This window comes from Sus scrofa, chromosome 13, assembly GCF_000003025.6.
Source record: "Sus scrofa isolate TJ Tabasco breed Duroc chromosome 13, Sscrofa11.1, whole genome shotgun sequence".
Taxonomy (NCBI): Eukaryota; Metazoa; Chordata; class Mammalia; order Artiodactyla; family Suidae; genus Sus; species Sus scrofa.
Window position 1 is genome coordinate 202761248 of NC_010455.5, and position 19009 is coordinate 202780256.

The 19009-nt window shown below is 45.0% G+C and overlaps 2 protein-coding genes across 4 annotated transcripts in view; both read right to left on the reverse strand.

Moving 5' to 3' along the window:
• Window positions 1262-14354, reverse strand: PSMG1 (proteasome assembly chaperone 1). 2 transcript variants are annotated; one of them, XM_013982592.2, is made up of 7 exons: window positions 14177-14354; window positions 12858-12989; window positions 11834-11985; window positions 9633-9695; window positions 6390-6588; window positions 4925-5061; window positions 1262-1481 (listed from the first exon to the last, which is right to left on the reverse strand). In XM_013982592.2, exons 1-7 carry the CDS (start codon window positions 14250-14252, stop codon window positions 1407-1409), a joined length of 834 nt encoding a protein of 277 aa, XP_013838046.2. In that variant the 5' UTR covers window positions 14253-14354; the 3' UTR covers window positions 1262-1406.
• The window catches only part of BRWD1 (bromodomain and WD repeat domain containing 1), a 120506-nt gene continuing 116289 nt past the window's right edge, over window positions 14793-19009 (reverse strand). Inside the window, exon 42 of one of the 2 annotated variants that reach the window (XM_021070988.1) lies at window positions 14793-18059. In XM_021070988.1, the coding sequence (XP_020926647.1) occupies window positions 17668-18059 (392 nt within the window). In that variant the 3' untranslated portion in view covers window positions 14793-17667. The remainder of the gene's footprint in view (window positions 18060-19009) is intronic. The other variant, XM_021070989.1, reaches the window with a different exon arrangement.

Sequence of the window (19009 nt, forward strand, 5' to 3'; positions counted from 1 at the left end):
AGACACACGCACAAATGAAAGAAAAGAATGCTATGAAATGATGAACACACCTGTCTAGGCAAAGGCAAGTCCACTGAGAGGGTTTGACAAGCATTGGCCCCCTTCTCCACCAGTTAATCACATTAACTTCTTTTTAGGATGGAATTCAGGTGAAAGGGGATTAAATGCATCTCCAAATAGTACAGGGGATGGAGAAGGGAGAGGGTTTAATTCTTTAGTTCTTCTTTCTTTTGGTTTTTAGGGCCGCACCCATGGCCCAGGATTCCAGGTGGAATCAGAGCTGCAGTTGCCGGCCTACGCCACAGCCACAGCAACACAGGATCTGAGCCGCATCTACGACCTACACCACAGCTCACAGCAACGCCGGATCCTTAAACCAACGAGCGAGGCCAGGGATCAAATGCGAGTCCTCATGGATCCTAGTCAGATTCATTTCCACTGAGCCACGACGGGAACTCCCTGTCCTTTTCCTACGTGAGAGTCTGACATTCCTGGCTTTTTAAGTTGCTGCCTCCCAGGAGGAACGGCCCTGACATGGTGACAAGGTTCCCCTCCCTGCCCTCCCAAGGCTCGGCTGGAGGGAATCTGCAGGGCGCCCACCATCACCAACAGGGCATCCGTTTCCCCCTTTGTCTCTCTCTCCTGGGGCGCTAAGGAACAGCGACACTGGGACACTGACGTGGATGTGAGGGTTCAGGATAAAAGTTTGCAGGACCCTGACACGAGGCTGCTATCTGAGGTCGTCACAGAGGTCACATAAACAGCATCAGACCGTTCTGAGTTAGGCAGGTCACCCGATGGGGCTGGAGGCGTTCTTCACGTTCCAAAATGGTTGTGGCCACTGTACCGAGTGGGAAGTGGTGGCCCACAGACCAGATGACCAGCCCGGAGACCTGCTATGGTCAGATCATTAGCTCACGGAGCTGCACAGGAGCTCCCTGGTGGCCTCGTGGCTAAAGACTCAGTATTGTCACTGATGTTGGCATGGGTTTGATCCCTGGCCTGGGGAACTTCTGCGTGCCTCGGACGTGGCCAGGAAAGAATCACCAATAGATCATCGACTTTCAGGTATCACACAGAATCTTTGCACCAAAGTATATATTTTGCCATATTAATAAAACCTGCTGTTATCTGTAGTTTTTTTAAAAAAACAATTTAACTATATTGCCTTAAAATATTCAAATACTCCCACCCAGTGGATAAAGGAAAACATCTGGTTATTTCAGCTGTAACAGTAGCACCAGAAAAAAGAAACGCAAACTACGAGGAACTTAAAATAAGTTTATTCTGTTTTTAACACCCTCAAATTCCCCCCCTGAAAAAAAGTAACCTATAAATATAACAGTGCACGCTGCTCCCCGTAAAGGGGTGGATGGGTCACACACTTGACAAAGCAATCTTTGGAGTCACGTGTAAATGTTACTCTGAATCTCATTTGTTGTCATCAACTTCTTCAGTATCTCTGTGCTCTGGGGAATGTTCTGGAAGGAAAAAAAAAAAAAAGCTGGCAATGTGGTGAGGTTGAGAATTCAGTTAGAAGCAATCCCTGCTCTTGGGACAGAAGCAGAGAGGGCGCCGGAACGCAGAGGCCTGCCTTTCACCTCCTCGCTCAGCAGGCGGGACATGCAAGCCTGGCCTCCCGCCCGAAGCTCTGCACCGGTCCCCCACGACCTCCCAAGGAGCCTAGAGCCCTCAGCTGGACAGGATACCCTACTCTTTGGCCCAGGTCCCCACACAGCTCACTCCCCTCTGCACCCCAATCCCACACCCACTTCCTCTCCCACGTGCCAGACACCTGCCCCCTCACCGCATGCGGCCTCCCTCGGAGCCCCTACAACTGGGATTCACCTTCCCCATGGAGCCTCGGCCCCCGTCCCCGCCCCGCCCAGTGACCCCCACGCCACCTGCCACCTCCAGGTTGGGAACCACTAGCAGGCAGGAGGAGAACGCCATTCTATGGACCAAATCTCCCTTTTAGACGGAGAGAAACGCAGCAAACCCAGGACACCGCGCTTGGTCACCAAGGACACAGCTGCCCTCCAAGAGCCACTGCACCCTCCCGCAGGTCACTCTTCAGAGCAAACACAGAAAGCTGACTTCAACGCTACACGACACATGATTTACAAGTCTCAGACAAGTCCAAATGCTTCTGGGGCCCCGTTTCCTGCGCACCATCTACACCACAAACAAACCCGGCCAAACCTTTCTCCGCAAGCACGTTCTCCGCAGACAGCTCTGCCAGGCCCCTCACCATGAGCGCTCTCACTGCGCAGCTAAGGGGCTGCAGGCGGCTCTGCCACGAAGAAGGAAATAACTGGAGGATGTCTGGGTTCCCCTATTGACACAGGACTCCCATTTCTATGCCACAGATGTCTCGGCCCTCAAGGGTGGGGCGGGGGGAGAGGCCTGGTGTCTTAAGACAGTGGCTCCTAACCACATACATCGACGGGAGAGAAACCGCGGCGATGAAACACCCTGAAAATGTGAAACAGGAGGGGACGAAGCAGGACGGTGCCTTATCCTCAACTAGAAAACGCCAACAAGTCAGTTTGCAAACCCTTCAGTGACTGGAAGGTGCAGAGTGCAGCCCACGTTCCCAGAGAACTTCAGAAGGTGCACTGGGGACATGCGACAACAGACCAGGAACACACAGTGCAGAACAGGCTTCGCAAGGCAAGACGAAGCTCAGGGCACAAACGTGCACCCTGGGACTTGGAAACTGATACTTCTCTTAAATGAGGAGAGAAATTTCAGTGAGAAAGAAAAAGTGCAATGCTCAAAGAAGAGACAAATCACAAAGCAAAAAAAAAAAAAACATGTACACACACACACACACACGTATGTATATATACATATATAGACAAACACCTTCGAAGACAAGGGCTTAGGCGCAACCCACAAGTTATCTGCACAGTATTGCCATAAATCTACACACATTTTAATGTATTCGAATATATTGTTTTTCACAGTAAAATCTTTATTTATTTATTTTAGGGCCGCACCCGCAGCATATGGAGGTTCCCAGGCTAGGGGTCCAATCAGAGCTGCAGCCGCCGGCCTGCACCACAGCCAGTGACAGGGGATCCGAGCCATGTCTGCGACCTACACCACAACTCACGGCGACACCAGATCCTTAACCCACAGGGCGAGGCCAGGGGTCAAATCCTCGTCCTCATGGTTACTAGTTGGATTCGTTTCCGCTGAGCCATGATAGGAGCTCCAGCCACGAAAGGAACTCCTAAAATCTTTAATTTTGTTATTCATTTCTCATGTTTCGCTATATCCTTTTTAATGTCCCTTTACTTTTCATTATTTTATCTTTTACGGCAAAACTGTCTTTTAGATAATTATACAGTAAAAATATAAAGTTTTTCTTTTTAATCATTAAATTTTTTTTTTTGGCCGCACCCCCGGCATGCAGAAGTTCCCGGGTCAGGAACTGAACCCAGGCCACAGTAGTGACAATGCCGGATCCTTAACCCAGCACCACTAGGGAACTTCCAACATAAAGTGTTTTTAATTTTGTTGCTCACTTTCCATGTTTATGTCCTTTTTAATGTCCCTGTTATCTTTTGGTTTTGAATGTTTTACAGCAGAACTGCATTACGGCCAATTAGTTAAGGCAGCAAAACTGTCTGCAGCGCACACGCCTGCGGGAACGAGTCCGGGGCAAAGACGCTACAGTGACTCCCGGCGAAGCAGGGAGAGCCTATCGGTTCACTGCAGATGGAGCAAGACTGTGAGTTAATACATCCTCCGAAAGAGACAGCAATACAAAGTAACTTCATTTGTCTGAAAGATTATCCCTGACTCTAGCGAACACAGTTGGGGTGCACTACAGTTTCACTAACGCAACAAACGGCTGGGCTCTTCCACAGGTCAGCTTCCTGCTGAAGTGCGGACAGCACGACGAACGCGTGCTCCGCGCCCACGGAGCTGCCCGGAATGAGGTCACTCCAGCAGAACTGACCAGAAAAGCTGCCTTAGCACGAGTGGCCATTCTAGAATAAAATAAGGCTTCCAGTGTGGAACAGTGTTGTTATCTTCTCAAAGGTTCCCTTTAAGGGAGACAGTCTTAAGCCAGGAGTCCACGAACTTTCAGCAAATCTCTTGGACCGGGCGGGGAGGGGGAGTAAGTTCCTAAACTACCTAAAATTACAGGAAAACCTTTTTTGCACAAGTTCTGATACGTTTTCTTCTGGGGCAAGAATCCACAAATATATATAACCTGAGAGCAGGGGTTAGTAGGTTTATCTCACCTTCACTTATCTTAGTCGCATGCAAAATTAAGGGAATAAACATAATTGGATCCACACTGTGCTCAAAAACGCCTTCTCAAAAGTGAGACCTTCCAAATGAATTAGCTACAGAAACTTCCTGAACAGTGAAACCATCTTTCCACACAGACATCTGGGATTTAAAGCAAGGATCCATCCTGACAAAACATAAACAAAACATCCTCCAAGTTATAGAGGTCCATCTAGAAGAATGGCTGACAAATTCAAACTGCCAGACCCGGAACCTTTATTTGGAGAAAAAAGGGTTTCTACTGTTTCTTCTCTTTTGGCTTTTTAGGGCCACACCTGCAGCATATGGAGGTTCCAGGCTAGGGGTCAAATCAGAGCTACAGCTGCCAGCCTCCACCACAGCCATGGAAACACCGGATCTGAGCCAAGTCTGCCACTTACACCGCAGCTCATGGCAACACCCGAGTCTTAACCCAATGAGTGGGGTCAGGGATCGAACCCACGTCCTCATGGATACTAGTTGAGCTCGTTCCCCCTGCGCCACGACAGGAACTTCCTCTACATGTTCCTTAGCTTTCCCGATGATACCATACATTTGTTTCTTACTAAGTCCATTACAATTACTCAATTAATTGTAAAACATTCAATTACAAACAGTCAATGAGATAAAACCTTACCTTAACCAAACCTTTCAAGCTTCTGGAAGAAAGTACAGGCTTAAAAGCTTCAACTGTAATGAGGTCTAATTTCATCACATCAGTATAACACAAGTATAGAACTGCGGGGATTTTCCATACTTGACAATAACTCAGAACTGTGAATATATAAAGAAAAAAACACTTAAGTTTCCTATTACATGATTTTAAATGTAAATACCTCTAAATCATAAAGAGTGGTTTTAAAAATACTCGCTTCTGTTCTCTTTTAATCAAAGCATTTACTGCCATCGTGAACCAATTAAATACATATTTTCTTCCAAAGCTAATTATATTTTCCTAAGTAATCTCCTGCTTTTACAAATATTATGTTTATTTCACATTTGCTAAATATACTTCTGAGACACATCTTTTTTTTTTTTTTCCCCTTAGGGCCGAACCGGTAGCATATGGAGGTTCCTAGGCTAGGGGTTGAATCGGAGCTACAGCCGCCAGCCTACACCACAGCCACAGCAACGCCAGATCCCAGCTACATCTTCAACCTACACCATAACTGACAGCAATGCCAGATCCTTAACCCACTGAGCGAGGCCAGGGACCGAACCTGCAACCTCATGGATACTAGTTGGGTTTGTTACCACTAAGCCACAATGGGAACTCTGAGACACAACTCTTTTTTTTTTGTCATTTTAGGGCTGCACCTGCAACATATGGAAGTTTCCAGGCTAGGGGTTGAAGTGGAGCTTCAGCTGCCGGCCTACACCACAGCCACAGTAACACAGGATCCGAGCCGTGTCTGCAACCTACACCTCAGCTCACGGCAATATAGGACCTTAACCCACTGAGCAAGGCCAGGGATGGAACCCATGTCCTCAGGGCTACTAATCAAGTTCATTACCACAATGGGAAGTCCCACATCTTAATTAGCTACAAAATTTAAATTTTGCTGATGACACTAAAGTAAATCTAAATAATACATAATGCATAACGTAAAATATTTAGCCACTCTTTCCAGCGGACTTAAGTAAAACAAAAACCTTACTTATTAGCAAATAACAGAGAACTATATATTAACCACTGAAAAGTGACAACGGTCATTTGATATGATGTTTAGGGTATAACTGGTAACAGGAATAAAAAATAAACTATTAAAGAAACTACCAAATTTCATTACCTGAAACTTCTGGTTGAACAATCAAAACATACTTTCCAACTTTTCACATACCAACAACTTACCTCTATCACGAGCTCGCACGACCAGTTATCAAAGGCAAAAAAGAATGGGCAACTCTGAAGCTAAGGGTCAAGAAGGCCGAGCTGCTCTCGTGTGACTGTGGGTCACCAGCAACGACAGACACTGAGGACCAGTGGCAATGATGGCATCCTTCACCATGAAACCACCGCAGAGAGAGCTCGACAGGTCAAAGTAGCAGCATAAATACGGCAATAAGAGATAAAAGGCAAACATTTCCAACTGGAATACCACCTGCTGCAGGAAGGTCATGCACGATATTTGGTTGCTCCAGCAGAGAGCAGCACGGAGCCTCTCGGAAATTCTGTGTCTTTAGGGCTCTCAGGAAAGGCGTATGAAGGCTGCTGGTGGATTCGGAGGTTTTAAAGTCAGTAACGTGTCGACAGGTGAGAACAGTTACTTGCATGTTCTTCTTTGGACAAGAGCCGAAAACCTAACATGAAATGGATATCCTATGAAAAGCTGTATCTATACAATTGTGTACAGAATAGAAACATCACTCTAGTTGTTTCTCTGACACTGCTCACATCTTATAGCTTGGGGTGGGGGGGACGGTGTCCACGGAAAACAAGCCCCCATTCCTGGCTGGCCCCTTATCTGGGTCAATTTTAAGTCAGCTTTCTGCCTGTGTGACCTTCTCCAGGTCACTCTCCTCACCTGTGCTGTGAGGACAGCAGACGGGCCCGAGGGAGGCGCCATCTGGAGTCAACAGAATCAGGAAGGAAGACGGCAGAGCAGCTGTAACCACAGCCAGGACCGCCATCCACTACGAGCCCCTGTTAGTTCTCGCCCGCTCCCACACCAAGGATGCCGGCAAACGGTTCTTTTGGTTTTGTTCTGGTTTTGTTTCTCAGAGCATGGCTCGAACGCAGCGTTGAGAACAGTGTCAACTGAATGCACGAGACGCCCATTCTACAACAGAGAGAGCGACTGGATCGAGATCGCTTCTAAGCCAGAGATCGACAGGCCTAGGGTTGTACCAGCAACAGGAAGTGATCCTTCCCCCCCGCATGCGGTGATGGGTTCGAGAACACTGTGATGAGGAGTTTCCAAGAACATCACCTGCAAACTGCGCGCATCACAGTGTTATTATTTATTATATCAGTGCGAATAACTTTTTTTTTTTTGTCTTTTTGTTGTTGTTGCTATTTCTTGGGCCGCTCCCGCGGCATATGGAGGTTCCCAGGCTAGGGGTCGAATCGGAGCTGTAGCCACCGGCCTACGCCAGAGCCACAGCAACGCGGGATCCGAGCCGCGTCTGCAACCTACACCACAGCTCACAGCAACGCCGGATCGTTAACCCACTGAGCAGGGCAGGACCGAACCCGCAACCTCATGGTTCCCAGTCGGATTCGTTAACCACTGCGCCACGACGGGAACTCCCCGAATAACTTTTAAATTCACTTCCAAGTTTATTTCAATGGTAAGCAAGTTTCAATTGCTCAAGACCTCAATCTCCACCTAAGCTGGTATTTCATGGATTTCCAAGGACTCGTACAGATTTTAAGGAAAAGAAGATTTTGGGTCACTTCACCTCGTATGAAAATATTTTATTTAAGAAAGAAAACAGTCATTTCTTTTTTTATTATTATTTTTATTTTTGGTGTGTCTTTTTAGGGCCACACCCGCGGCATATGGAGGTTCCCAGGTCAGGGGTCAAATGGGAGCAGTAGCCGCTGGCCTACACCACAGCCACAGCAACTCGGGATCCGAGCCACATCTGCAACCTACACCACAGCTCACAGCGACGCCAGATCCTTAACCCACTGAGCAAGGCCAGGGATCGAACCTGCAACCTCACAGTTCCTGGTTGGATTCATTAACCACTGAGCCAAGACGGGAACTCCCCAAAACAGCTATTTCTAACAAGAGGACTGAATATTTTATATTATGTGCCATTAATGATTTACAGTCACTAATTTCATTATACTGCAACTTTGCAAATAACACAGAACTTAACACCATACATATAGGTCAGCAGGTACATCCCGTTTAAGAGGCATTCCTCACAAGGCCTGATTTATCATCTTCCCTAAAATACTTATAATCTGAAGCCACGATATTTGACAACCGTTATAGACTGTGTGTGATTATCAGGATTATGTGGCTGACATGAAACAAATAGCAGAGGGATCCAAAGAGTGTCCCCAGGGGAAAAAAATATTGATTAAAAAATGTTGGCAGTTCCCACAGTGGCTTAGCGGGTTAAGAATCCCACACAGTATTCATGTGGGTGTGGGTTCGATCCCTGGCCTCACTTGCCGGCACTGCTGCAAAATGGGGTATAGGTCACAGATGAGGCTTGGATCCTGTGTTGCTCTGGCTATGACATAGGCTGCAGCTGCACCTCCTATTCAACCCCTAGCCTGGGAACTTCCAAATGCCTCAGTTGTGGGCTTTAAAAAAAATTTTTTTTAAAAAAATCTGTTTTGGGAGTTCCCTGGTTAAGGATTCGGCATTGTCACTGCCATGGACCAGGTTCCATCCCTGGCCCAGGAACCTGAACATGCTGTAGGCATGGCCAAAAAAAAAGTTTTGTTCTGGAAATGAATGAGTTTACATTTTTTCAAATCAGAAAAACTATTCCACAGTACAAAGCTAATACAACATCCTACATAAATTAATACAGCAGTTTCCTACCCTTCCAAGAAAGCTATGTATCTTCTCCCTAAGAAAATACACATAGGTACATAACATAAAATCACATACACAACTATCGGGAGATTCACAGATCTTATTAGATAATTCCACATTTAATAAAATACATTTAATAACTTTTAATACATGTTCCTAAGTACACCAATTTAAAACAGGTATATACCAAATTTCTTATTTCTAATGAATAATTCCTATATAAAAATATACCTAAGATTTAAGCTGAAATGTTGATGAGATGTACACAAAAGATTTATTTCAGTTAAAGATAATGTGCAATTGTCAAAATTAATAATTAATCTCTAAAATTAAATTCCTGAGTTAAATTCCTCCCTGAAAAATAATTTCCCCACAAAATGCAGCTGCACTCAACTCATGTGCATGCTAAGAAAAACAGAGGCAGCCTCTGGGAGTCTGGAGTGAGTGGCAGCTGAGTTCCAAGCCCGGGAAGCCAGCGGACGCCCGTTCCCCGCCTCCCACCCCTGCACATTCCCACCGCGGGTTTCACCCTTGGCTGTGACCCTGTTGTGTGTCACATGGGTAACTGGTTCCGCTTTCAAACCAAACAATAAGGTGATGGGAAGACCCCGACAGTTTCATGTTTCTATGACCCACAAGCTTCAGCTCGCTGCTGATTACATTTGCCAAAGGAGTTTTTATTCTTTACGTTCTGTAACAAGTTCCTAGCATATTTCCAAGAGGAAAAGCAAATACTGCCTTCACTTCAACCTCTGACCAAGTAGGTCCAAGTGTAACGACGCTGCACCCCGACAAAGCAGCGGCCCCGGAGTCTAAATGGCCAGCGGCCTTCGTCCCCCTTACCTTTTCCAGCCACTGAAACTGCTGGTCTTCAGCCACGTAGCAACTGCACTGACAGAGCAAAACCTGAAAATTACACCCGAGTTTTCCGTCAGATCAAATGAATGTCATACACACCCCACACCGTCCTCATATAAACCCTGTGAATCCTAATGTAACCCCTCAGATAACACTTGTTTTGCTTGATTTGCTACTGGTTATTCTTCTTGAAAATTTAAGAATGAAGCCACTACGGGCAATGAACAGCCAACCAAATGCGCAGACAGAGCCACCAGGAGGGCTGGCACAGGAGGCTCTGAAGACACTACAGTAAATACTCCCAGAACTCTCCTCACGAAACAGGGGGTGACACCAGTCCTGCTGCCGTTTTGGGGGTCGTACACTGTGAAGATCAAACCCTAAAAGCATTACAAAACGGTTAGGTTCTGTCCGAGCACAGGTGTCGCCTACCACAGTGCTGGGGCCTCTGAACGTGGTTCTGTGTTAGAAACCAAGCTCCAGACCATATGCTCAAAGTGGAAAAACTTGCACTGCTGCTCTGCCATAAAAGGGTCCCTGATGACCTCCGCACAGAGGTTCTGAAAAACTCAGATACCCAACCAGTCAACGGGAAAACATGAACGCAGTAAGAGGAATTTCTCCTCCTTGACCTCCATCATCTATTCCACAGCGACAACCTTCCACTAAGGATCAGAAGAAGAACGTGCTTCGTTTCCTTATTATGTATTTCCCATAAATACTGAATGTTTACAAAAATCCTTATGAAAACTTCAACAGCTTTGCATTACACGTTACAGAAACAAATGAAGTATTATGAAATCTAATTTTACAGTTGTCAGGGCTAATAGTTGGTCCCTACCTTTTGAAAGAAGCAACATCAGGAGTTCCCATCGTGGCGCAGTGGTTAACGAATCCAACTAGGAACCATGAGGTTGCGGGTTCGGTCCCTGCCCTTGCTCAGTGGGTTAATGATCTGGTGTTGCCGTGAGCTGTGGTGTAGGTTGCAGAAGCAGCTCAGATACCACGTTGCTGTGGTTCTGGCGTAGGCCGGAGGCTACAGCTCCGATTCGACCCCTAGCCTGGGAACCTCCATATGCCGCGGGAGTGGCCCAATAAATAGCAAATAGACAAAAAAACCCAAAACAAAACAAAACAAAAAACACACAACTAGTGCCCATGAGGACGCAGGCTTGATCCCTGGCCTCATTCAGTGGATTAAGGATCAGGTGTTTCCGCAGGCTGCGGTGTAGGTCACAGATGCAGATGCAGCTTGGATGCTGCGTGGCTGTGGCTGTGGCTGTGGCGGAGGCTGGCAGCTGCAGCTCTGATTTCAACCGCTAGTCTGGGAACTTGCATATGCCATAGGTGCAGCCCTAAAAAGCATAAAAAAAAAAAAAAAAAAAGAAGCAGCAACATCAAAGTGCTCCCGTGGCACACACGGTTGGCAGGTAGGTACTTATAGGAAACAGGCAAGACTGTAATCCTAAGGAATGAGACTTCTTCCACTGCTGAATCGCTGCGCCCTGGCCTTGCTCGGGTGTTCAGCAGCTGTGCAGTGGAGCTCTGTCAGACCGGCAGAGCAGAGGCGGGGGACCGACACCACCTGCTCGGCCACCTCACCTGCCTGACCTGTCTCCCAAACTGCCCAGGACGCTGCTCTCTCTGCATTGACCCAAACGTAGGATCAGGACTAATGAGGCACAACAAAATCAATTGCCATCAGCTACAGACTACCTTTTATAACTCAAAAAAAAATCAGGATGAGTCAGGTTAGGATAAAAGCTCAATGTCAACACAACTGTACTTAGAATGCAGAAGGCATTCGCTGGCTCAGTGTTAAGTGAGTTTCTGGAATGTGCCAGGCAGTGGCTAAATACTGGGTATATGACCACGAAGCAGAATTCCCCGCTTTCACAGCACACACATGTTTTCCCACATTTAGATTTGCTGGCATGATCTTGAGAAAGAAGGCAAGGTTAGGGCAATGGTTTGTTTCTTAAAAAATCATCTCAAAATTTCCTGAGAGGTCTTCCAACACACTGTATATTGCACATTAATACTTAAAGATAAAAGTGGTTACTAGCACTGCCTACACATAGAATTCCTTAGCTCAAAAGTAGTTATAAAGAAACGTGCAATTCACATGAACACTACATAAATGATGCCTAAAAAACTATCAAACATATGAGTTAGGCCACACGTACCGAGGGATTCGATTTTAGGTGATAAAACACACAAAAAGCCTCCGCTGGGGACAGATGTGTAGTGTCTGTTGTCCGGCACCACTCATTCCAGAGCTTAGCACAACCAACTTCTTCCCAGACTCCTGAATTCATGACAAATGATGATAAAAATGCTGTGAAAAACAGTTCAAGTCAGTTAGTGTTTGGCTCTGCAAGTTGCATTTTCTATTCAATGAAAAATAAATTCCAGTTACTCTTGACCCTTGGAGCTAAAAAAGCCATTTGAGACCATCAACCTTACACCAGCATTTTCCAGAAAAAGGAGAGGCCTCAAGAAATTAAAGGTCACACGCTGAGCCGGGAGATCAGGAGGACAGGCGTAGCGACAGGCCTTCCACACTCTCGCACTCTATACCCGAAGACCTCAGGCCAGGAGAACCTGACATCAACAGTCCAGGTACTGTTCTACTGGCTCTAGCAGTACCTCCCGGCGCAAAGAATCTCTCCTCCAGGCCCATAAATGCCCTAAATCACCCAGGTGCGGGTGTGCGCTGTTCTAACTCAACTCTTCACCCTTCTGACTTAACCTATCAAACGGATTCATATACGACAAGATCCCAGAGATGAAATACTAAAAAAAAACCTCATGATTATTTCTGTTATTTTTAGAGTTCTCATTATGTTTTCAAAGGAGTCTGTTCATTTAAAACACTTGAGGGAGCCCTGCAACTGGGGGCCGCATGCACATGCCGCCACCCCCCACCCCCAGTCTGGCCAAAACTGGCCCAGAAGCCTAAGAAAACCTGGACACTAGAAACTCTTTTTGAGTTTGGAAGTTCCCGAAGCCGAGGATATTTCCCTTAAATCTTATCTTCCAAGTTCATCAAAAAGTGTCACAGGAGCAAGGATAGATTTCACTCAGATACAAGTTTCCTCTGCTATGACTTTTTTGAGAAAAGTAACAGACATCTGAAACTTTTTATGCTGGAGAGACATAATGTCAGACTTTGCTCTTTCAACAAAACAATGTAGCATCTCCACTTACCTACTGCATTATTTCCTATAGCGATTATGAACTTGGAGCAAGGATATTTTTCTAGCAGAGAAACGTCCAAAGATGTTTTTGTCTGTCTTCGAAGGAGCCGAACCTCCCTAACACAAGGAACAAGAGAGACAACTAAAGCCATTTAAATATACTCAGTATCAGAGTGTGACATAAAGGGAACAAATATGATTTTGTGTTAAGAAAAATGCAAACTTTAACTTTATAAAGAAAATAATTACAATCCTAAGGAAACAGTGGATTCGTGCAACAATAATTAATAGGTAAAACCATTCACAGAGAACTAACTGTATGAGACAGATCAGGCTGTCCAGGTGACCCGCTGATCAACCCATCTCAGCATCCCTAAAAGTGGGATAACTGGGTACAGCGTGAAGTAAGACACCGCAAAAACCACTTCCGAGGCATTCGCGCCAGCAAAGCATTGACCAAGCCTCTAGAAAGAACTTTCCTTAACAGGCAAAGCGGGTATACACCCATCTGCACAAAGGACACCAAGAAGAAGCAATGAGACAAACCTAGAGCGTGAGACATCCTAGAGGACAACCAGCCTCTCAGCAACCGTGAAAAAGGAAGGCAGGTGCTCTAACATGAAAGGAAATTCAAGAGACAACACGTCCAAATGTAAGGTGTGGGCTGCGTCAGGGTTCTGATTTACAGAAACACTGTAAAATGTCACATCTAAGACAACTGGATAAACCTGATCGTGGACTGGCTACTAAATAGTAATCAAAAGTATTGTTAAGTATTACGGATGATGACAGCATCTGTACGATGTCTAGCTCGTTGGAGAAGCATTCTGTAAAATGCAGAGGTGAAAGGCCATGGTGACTGGGACTCACCTGGGGCTAGTGAGACAGAAAGTAACTGTGGCACAATCTTATGGGATTGGATGGGCGTAAAATAGCGTTTTACTATTCTCTCCAATGACTGTGTATTTGGAAATAATACTTTCTTTAAAAAGACAGAGCCATCTGGTACTGACACATCCTGCTACCTAACTGGAGTGGAGCAGATGATAAATTTTTTAATAAGAGTTGTCTTAGGTCCGTGGACTAAACACACGACACTCCTGGGGCACGAAGACTGCCCTGCAACCCTGGAAAACCTAACAAGCCCGCAGGAAACGCGCCGCATCACTGCTAAAGGAGGCCTTTAAAGAACGCGAGAGCCCGCCGCAGGCCCACCCGCAGCTGGCGCGGCCGGACCCGCCGGGACCCGCCGCAACCTGCGGCCTGCGCGCCGCCCCGGCTCCTGCGCCCGCCCGGCCCGCGTCTGCGACGGCGCGCCCAGCACCTCACCTCTTTCGTGCCAGCTGTCGCCGGACCTCCCTGTCCTCGGGCGTCTCCCTCCTCCCCTCTTCTTCCTCCTCCTCATCCTCCGTCCCGGCTCGGCAAGGCGCCTTCACCACCTCGCCGAAGAACGTGGCCGCCATGATCTCCCTCCCGGCCGGCTTGCGGCGCCACAAGGCAGCGCATGCGCCCCGCGCATGCGCGCTGCGCGGGCCACGCCCACGCCCCGCCCCTGGCTGCGGGCACGCCCCCTGGCCCACCTGGGGCTCGCGCCCCCGGAAACCGGAGCCACCAAGAGACCGGACGACTGCGGGCTAGAAAGGCCAGGCGAGCCGGGGGGCGGGGCCGCTGTCCCTGCAGGTAACCCACGCGGAAGAGGAGGGGCTCGGCCGCCCCCGCCCTAGTCGGCAGCGCGCCGGGGACCCGGGCCAGCCGGACCGCCTTTCCTTGCGCAGCTCTGCGGTTTCTTCTCGCTTAGGAGTGACGGGATGCGCTGTGGTTTATTAAGCGCCCGGCTTCAAACCTTGACTGTCCCCAGGTAGGTGCCGGCCCCTGGCCTGGCGCCTCCTTGGGACAGCGGACAGAGGATGGGTGGAAGGGCAGGAAGAAATACAGTGCTTCGTAGTGTTGTAAAAATGAGCCTTTACTCTGGCAGTAGGAATTCACATTTCAAAAGCCGATGATTGTCGAGCTAATCTAAAAGATTTCATGAGAATGCAAAAATAGTTGCTTCATTTCTAAAACTTGGCTATTTCATACAAAATTTGTTTTCGCTTTAAATAGCCTTTCATTAATAAGCAAGATATGTAATTATTTTTGAACTGGTTCTCTTCTCTCAATTTTGCTGGAAAACAGTTCACGGAGCACTAGTCCAAGCAGAAGAAAAAAAGGGACACTGTACCACAGTTTAAATGAAAATGAAAAAATACAATATTGCAACAACAACAAAAAAAAACACCATTTATCTAGTGCTGAAACTAGAGGGCATTGCTTACATTCTGGAAACTTGCCAGTAAAGAGTCACAAAGTTAAGTACTAATTTGGGGTGAGGGCAGCCTCGAGATGAAAAAATATCAGAAGTATGTTGCTTAGAAACATCTCTTTTTAAGATGTGGAGAAACAATGATCAACAAAAGCATTTACATAAAGCCAGTGGTTAGCGATTTACACCTTACTGCAAAATAGTATTTTCAGTTGTGAGGCAAGATTTGAACACCTAAGTATAAATAGTAAGACCAAACTGCTATCTAGTAGGAATAGGAAATTTTGGGTATAGTCAGTGAGCTAGAATATGCAAGATTATCTGTGCAATATTTTAAAACTGCATTAACACTCCTGGGTTATTTGACTTTATAGAATGAATTGCAGAATAAAAGTTTGGGTATTACTTTGTCTTAGTCCTTTTGTGGAATAAAATAACTTCCTTTTTAGCCTCAACTGGATTTCGTTACATTACGAAGTAATCATTTCTGGAAAGCTGACAAAAATGATAACTAGAATAATGACAGCACATTTAACCATGATTAAAATTCTGCATACATTTCAGAGAGTTTTGCAAGGATGTTAAATTTTAAACAAATGCTTATTTCATGCAGTTACAGTCAATTTAGGCCAAGCACTTTAAATAGGGCAAGTCTATGTTCAAATTAAATACCCAACCACTGGGAAAGCAGAGTTACAATTTTGAAATGAATTCTTCATGTCACTGAAACTGTCAAAAAATTTTGCATAAAATAGTCTTAACTGAGATTTTAACATTTTCATTTTATGGCATTTGTTGAGGACATAACATACCCAGTAAGAAATTTCTATGAAATTAAGTGTAAATATGGGACTGGAAATAAGTTTAAACATTTCATTAAAGATCAAAAATCAAACCCCATGCACCTAAGAATATTAGCAGTTTATTAGGAATTCTTCCCTTTCTCACCTGTACTAGTAACAAGTTACTGGTATCTGTATTTCAGATGAAAATATACTATAAACAGAGCAAAGAACACAGACTCCGCAGGTTAGAAATATTCTGGCTTAGGCTAAGAAAAAGAAAATGACAACAAAAAGCCTTTTTTTAAGCAGACATGCAACCACAAACAAATTTCTCAAGTAATCAAGACACTTGTTTGATCTGTATAACCAAAAAATATGCATTACATTAGTCTTTTAATGAAAAAGGAATAGAAACCTTAAGTTTCTATATTTTAATTTTTCAGATTTACACATGCAAATCATATATTAATATTCACAGATATTTTTAAATGGAAAAACAACTTGTTTCTAACAATCATTTTTTCCAATAGCATGTTACTGAATTAAAAATATTTGACAGTGCGTTCACTTAAGTGTGGTGACTTTAATTTCAACAAATACCTATTAACAACAAATTAAACCTCGTTGCGAAGAAGTTCTTTATAGTAGCAAGACCAGATTTCCTAAAGCTCGTGAAGGCCACAGTGAGAGAGTCCAGACACGCTGCCATTGTTGTGATGAGACTGTGATTAATTTGCTCAAAAGTATTCATAAAGCTCTTTTAAGGTGCTGTCGAGAAACTTAAGAGGGTGTGACTGTATCATCTAAAAATACGACCGTTTTGATCTTAGTCTAGACTTTGTGTTTTCTGACTGATGAAAACGTATACCTGCCTCATAATGAGGCACATTTTGGCATCTCTGTAAATGCTGCTACGTGAAGGTAAAAATGAGAAAAGGTTGTGATAGTCACATTCATAGCTTTCATAGAAAAATATATATTCCCTGAATTAGCCAGTCAGGTGGTCATCATTCAGTCTGAATTCCAATATTATCAACAAAATAAGACAGTAATGGATTTCCTCTAATTGTCTATCACCGACACACTACGTCAGACCTCATTCATCCGTATCCCCGGCCTGGAATCCCCGGGCCTTCTAGTTTTTGACTTTGGGGTTGCAGGTTATGGGGACTGCGTCTTGTTAAAGTATTTGCTTCACTCGGAAGTCAAACAGGCTCAGTGGCACTTCCTTTTGACGTGTGCCTCATTCTCCCCCCCCCCCCACCTTTTTCAGTAATGACAGCCATAGATAGCTGTGGTGGTCTGAATTTTTATACTCTAATGCGGAACCCTAAAAATTAGCATGGGGCCGAGATTTTGAAATGTTTTCAGTCCTGAAGTTTTTGCTACTGACCCTGCACACTTCCCATTATGTCTTTCCTCTAAGGAATGAAGAGTTTTCTTCAAGGCCCTTCCTTTCTGAACAGCAATTATCTCACAACAGGCCATTTGTCTTTTCTCTCCGCCTCTCCAACTACAGCTCTATTTCCTCCTCAGCATTTTCTGCAGGATGTGTCTGTACAAGGGCTGACTAGCAGGAAGCTGTCTCCCGATCAGACCCACTGGATTATGGCTTTTAGAAAATCCCTCAGAAGGTGCCAGCAAGGGGTTAGCGTTAGAGCTAGGAGCAGAGTACAACTGCCGGTTTCCCGTGGCCCCTGATTGTCAATTCCACGTCTACATTTTCATAGTCACTACTGCGCTTTTTCTTTCCAGGGTCTGAACCGCCTTAAAAAAGGCATTTTTCTATTAATATCTTCTAGCTCCTTTTCACTTTCAGAATTTATGGTTGTATCATCCTCTTTATAAACATTCAGTAACTTTTTCTTAGCCGCAGCAGAAGCATTTCGATGGGGCAGTTTTCTGCTACTCTTCCTAATCCAGACATTTTCTGGTCCTGAAATCGTTTCCTTTAGATTACTCATTATCTTTATTTTATTTGCAGCAACAGTAGCACATCTGCGGGGAACTTTCTCGGGTACCACTTTTGCTTTCAGAGTTTCACTAGGCATTTGCACTGCATCCTTCTGATTATGCATACATGTTCTCATTTTTGTATTGGGTTCTCTGTCTCTAGGAACAGATTCTGAAAAATGAGTGAAAGTTCATGTAAATGCAAAAATCTTGTAACACAAGATTTTACTACTTACATTCCTCAACAACACATTCCTAAACAATAAATTTTTAAACTACTCACATTGCTAAATTAAAAAATGCAAGTGATCATCAGCAACGGAACTACACATTTTTAACATTGATATACCCACAACCTTCCGTTTCCTTATCTACAACAGTCAGTCTCAGGGAGAAGCTACAGTCCCTTGCACCTGGCATGTCCTACAATCTGTGAGGATAACTGTCACTTAAAAGACTTGTAGGAATGGGGTTAAGTACCTTCACTGTCATAAAGCCACTAACGTAAAAGCACGTTTTTAGAAAGATCTGAATTTTTACAACGTGGCTTTTAAATTTTGGTATCATTTCTAATACTCTATGCTGAAGTACATTCAATAGGATTTCTTTCTTTTTCTTTCTTTTTTTTCTTTTGTCTTTTTAGGGCCACACCTGCGGCATATGGAAGTTCCCAGGCTGCAGCTGCCGGCCTACACCACAGCCACAGCAACGCTGTATCCCCTGACCCACTAAGCAAGGCCAGGGTTTGAACCCTCCTCCTCGTGGATAACAGTCGAGTTCATTACCGCTGAGCCGGGACAGTAAGTCCCAATAGGATTTCTGAAATAATTTCCCTAGAATCTAAAGAAGGAAATGACTGTGATGATACAGCATCAGCCCTGCTTCAAGATGCTCAAGGTTTTAGTCTCAACGTCAATATTTCCTTTAGTCAAAAAAAAAAAAAATGACTTGGGCAAGTAGGAGATAAAAAGGAATTGTACACTTAGTTTTATATAACTGAAATGTTTTCATCCTAGATTCATTTTTTCACATTATTTCAGCATTTTATATAATTGAAATTATTAAATCCTAGTTTCATTATGCAAATACTTTCTGTGCTAGGTATATGCTGGGCATACAGAG